This window comes from Echinops telfairi, unplaced genomic scaffold (assembly GCF_000313985.2).
Source record: "Echinops telfairi isolate 266 unplaced genomic scaffold, ASM31398v2 ScPeMD7_2291;HRSCAF=2852, whole genome shotgun sequence".
Lineage (NCBI taxonomy): Eukaryota > Metazoa > Chordata > Mammalia > Afrosoricida > Tenrecidae > Echinops > Echinops telfairi.
The window spans coordinates 46,114,856-46,118,949 of NW_022106189.1; the positions used below are offsets into that span (position 1 = coordinate 46,114,856).

The window sequence follows — 4,094 nt, forward strand, 5'->3', positions numbered from 1 at the left end:
CCAAAGCCCCCTCCCAACCGCTTCAGTATCGTCTGCCTTGTAGAGGGAGCAAGTGGTACACAGCTTCAAATACGTTTGTGGGGAATTTTCACCATCTTTTACTTCTGTTTGCCCGTAGTGAGCCTGGTGCCGTGGATGGCGCAGGTTGTAGAGTACTGTGGTGTTGGTTCCTCGGCTCCACCCGCAGTGAAACGGCCTGGCGGAGGGAAACACCCCCCGTCCTGCGCCTCCCTCGCAAGTGTTTGAGCCCATTTGTTGCAGCCATGGTGCACACGGCCGTCCTCTTTCTCACTGCCCCTCTGCTTTACCAAGCAGGATGCCCTCCTCCAGGGACTGGTCTCTCCTGACACTAGGTCCAAAGTATGTAAGGTGAAGTCTCACCTCCAAGGACTTCTTCCGAGACAGGCGTGTTTGTCCTTTTGGGAGTCTGGTACTTTCAGCGTTCTTTTCCAAGAACACGATTCAGGTGCATCCATCCTTTCAGTCTTCCTCACTCAGTGTTCTACTTTCCCATGCGTGTGAGCAGATGCAAAATGCCACGGCTTGGGTCAGCCGCACCCCAGTCCTCAAAGCAGCATCCTTGTGTTGCCACACTCTTGTGGACGCGGTCTTGTGCGGCACATCTATCTACCCAGTGCAACGTGTCTTTTGATCTCTTGACTGCTTCCTCCGTTACTCTGTCTGCAGGGAGCGTCGTGAAGTCGGAAGACTACGCTCTCCCATCCTACTCGGACCAGCGAGGCTACCCCTTGCCCGATGTGGCCCATGTCCAGAGCCTCTCTGCCCAGCAGAAGGCCCTGAAGGAGAAGGAGAAGGCCGCCTGGAACACGCTCTCTGTGGACGAGAAGGTTGAATGTGGGTAACAGTGAGGGGAGCCTCGCTGGGTCATTGCTTCACCCCACCCCAAACAAAAGGTGTGGGTCACTCGTGCCTTGCAGAGGGGGCTGGACAGTTGCTGACAAGATCCCCAAGTTCTAGTCCTGGCTCAGGCTGGTGCATGCACACAAGTGTCTGAGCATGTGTGTGTGAGGCCATGGGCCTGGGCCTCCAGCCCCCCAATCAGATGAGTTGTTGGGGTGAGTGTCCCCCCTCACTGCCCCTTCCCCCGCAGTATACCGCATCAAGTTCAATGAGAGCTTCGCGGAGATGAACAGAGGCACCAACGAGTGGAAGACGGTGGTGGGCGTGACCATGTTCTTCATCGGCTTCACCGCATTAATTGTCATGTGGGAGAAGCGCTACAGTGAGTGGGGCTGTGGGGGAGGGCCTGGGGTCCCGGCCGGGGGCCTCGTGGGCAGTCACTGTCAGATGGTTGACCAGAGGACATGGGAGGCTGACAGACAAGCCAGGGTCTGACCAGGCACCAGGGGTGGACGCTCCCCATGCTGTCGCCTGCCAGGGTGGGGGTGGGGGGAGTGGCCTGCTGACCAAGCCACCAACAGGCTGAGCTTCCCTCTGTGGTCTGACACCCTTTCCCAGGGGTTCTGTCAGGCACAGTAGGTGTCCTTGCTCTCCGGACTTGACCCTCTGAGTCAGCCGTGGCTGTGCTTGCTGCTTGCCGAGCCCCGTGTAGGCGGCACTCTGGGCTCAGTACACTTTGTGAACAGAGGGGGTCATTGAAAATGCCCTGGCTGTCAGCCCCATGTGGAGCCCCATGTTGGGGACGGAGCGGGTGGCTGACGGCCCACTCATGCTCACAGTGTACGGCCCCATCCCGCACACCTTTGAGGAGGAGTGGGTGGCCAAGCAGACCAAGAGGATGCTGGACATGAAGGTCAGCCCCATCCAGGGCTTCTCCGCCAAGTGGGACTACGACAAGAACGAGTGGAAGAAGTAAGGGGCTCCCCTCAGCCAGCCGCCTTCACACAGCCTGGCGCACTTTCTGGAAACTGCTTTGTAACGGAGACAATGCTAATAAATGACCTGTGTATGTGACTTCCCTCGCGCTCCCGTGCTGTGAGTGAACTAGCGTGGCGTGTCTGGCGTGTGCACACCTCTTGACTGACAAACCGTGGGTTCCCGTTGTTTAGGGGACGTTGTGTCTAGAGTTAAGGACACAAAGTTCTTCATGGTGGACAAGAGTCAGGTCTCCTAGGGGCCAGACCAATAGGCCCCTTCCCATCAGCAGCTTGGGAAGGGTGGGGGAGGGAAGCCCCTGGCTGAGGTCTGGAGTGACCCATGCCCTTGTTCTCAGTTTCTGGCCTGCTCTGAGCCACTACCGCCCCTCCCCCTTGTCTCCATTTAATCCCCCGGCACACAGGGTGGAGGAGGCATCCAGGCTCCCGAGGGTGCTCCTGTTGGCCCAAGATGGTTTTGGGGGAGGTCCTGCTTAGAGGAGCCCAGTTCCCCTTGAGTAAGTGCTGCTGGGACAGCAGAGGGATGGATGGGGCCCTCAAGGCACTGGCCCTGCTGTCCGGAGGAAACAGCCCTGGGCTTGAGCTGTGGTTTGCCTGGGGGAGGCTTCTGGTAGGGGCCCTGCTGTTCCTCAAAGGGCGCCCTGCCCTCCCTGGAAGATGAAATGCCAGCAGCACTGAGTGGGGGGTCCCTTACCCAGAAGGCTCAGACTACACAACTGCCCTCTGAGCAATGCCAAGGCCAGCTCCTTCCTAATGAGATCGCTAGGAGGCCGCACACCTGACCTCATTCCGGGTCAGCCTACCCCCTGCCCTGAAGCCCCTGCTTGGAGCCAGGCAGGAGTGGAGGCTGACAGGCCCTCAGGAATTCTGCGTGTGCCTGGGGATGCCCTGACCCACCAGTCACCTGAGCCAAACTGGGGGTTTCCATGGAGCGGGCAGCCCTTCCCCACCGTGCCCTCCACCACCCGGGATTGGCTGAGAGGCTGAGTGCACATCTGTGTCCAGATGGCGACAGTAAGGAGCCTGTTCTTCCCCAGGTGCTGCGTGGTATCGCCCATTTGCTGACACTGGGTAGGGCCTTGTCTACTTGCCCCTCCCAAGGCTCCCTGCCTGGACATGGGTGAGACAGCAGCCCACGTGGATGACGAGGCAGGTGGGGGTGGGAACTGGCAGGCAGGCCGGGAGCCCTCCCTGGGGAGGTGGCATTTACTGGGGAACTTCAGCATGGGAAGGGTCTTGGAGGGGCTGGTGTGGCCGGGGAGCCATCGGCACTCATAGGGAGAAGAGTGACAAGGAGTTGGGGAGCAGGTGCCAGAGAAGATGGAGTGGTTTGAACCCACCAGCCGCCTCCAGCACAGGAGAAAGGAAATTGCCGTGAGGCAGTTCTGTCCTGTCCCCCCATGTCAGTGACAGTGAGCTCGGTTTTCTCTGGATTCCCCCAGCCCGTGGTCACCACAGACCCTTGTGACTGAAGCTGTTGGAACCAGAGCCTTGGGGAGCCACCCTGTCCTTGTATTCCCAGGCCTGGGCGGCAGAGGGAGCTCCGAGATCAGGCATCCAGCTGGCAGTGAGGTCATTCAAACCAGGGGACTGAAGTCCTGCCAGAAAGGGAGCAGGCGGGGATTATCCCTGACTTGTCCCACAATCCAGAGGGCCAGGAGTGGCGGCACCTTGTCGGCCCACCTTCCTCAGCCAGGGTCACCCAACAGACCCCTCCCTAGCCCTTGGGGCCCCAGGGATAAGGGACACTTCCCTGTCGCCTGGGCTGACTCGAGAGGCAAGGGCTCCGTTCCACAAGCAGCACCCACATGTGCCCCTGCTGGCCACATGCTGCCAGCCCCTGCAGGAGGCATCTGAGGTGCCTGTGGGGGCTGAGGGTTGGAGGGATGGTGGTGGTCCTCCAGGTACAAGTGGGCTCTGGTCCCCAGTAAGGAGGGTGGGGCTGGGTGCCTGTTCTCACTGTCCCAGGGCAGGAAGCCCTCCACCTGCCCAGACAACTTGCTCCCAGAGCCTGGTTTTCACTGTGTACCATCCACCTCAAAAAAAAAAGTTTGCCGGGAGGGTGGAGGGAGGGTGGGGTGGAAAGGGGGAACAGATTACAAGGATCTACATAAAACCTCCTCCCTGGGGGATGGACAACAGAAAAGTGGGTGAAGGGGGATGTTGGACAGTTTAGGATATGACAAAATAATTTATACAAGGGTTCATGAGGGAGTGGGGAGGCGGGAGGGAGGGAAA

General features: G+C 59.4%; 1 protein-coding gene across 1 annotated transcript in view; it reads left to right on the plus strand.

Moving 5' to 3' along the window:
- The window catches only part of LOC101662244, a 5,193-nt gene extending 3,258 nt beyond the window's left edge, over positions 1–1,935 (plus strand). The window contains exons 3-5 of the mRNA XM_004704519.2: positions 688–855; positions 1,112–1,243; positions 1,701–1,935. Of these exons, the coding sequence (XP_004704576.1) occupies positions 688–855; positions 1,112–1,243; positions 1,701–1,837 (437 nt within the window). The 3' untranslated portion in view covers positions 1,838–1,935. The remainder of the gene's footprint in view (positions 1–687; positions 856–1,111; positions 1,244–1,700) is intronic.
- Positions 1,936–4,094: the final 2,159 nt, after the last annotated feature.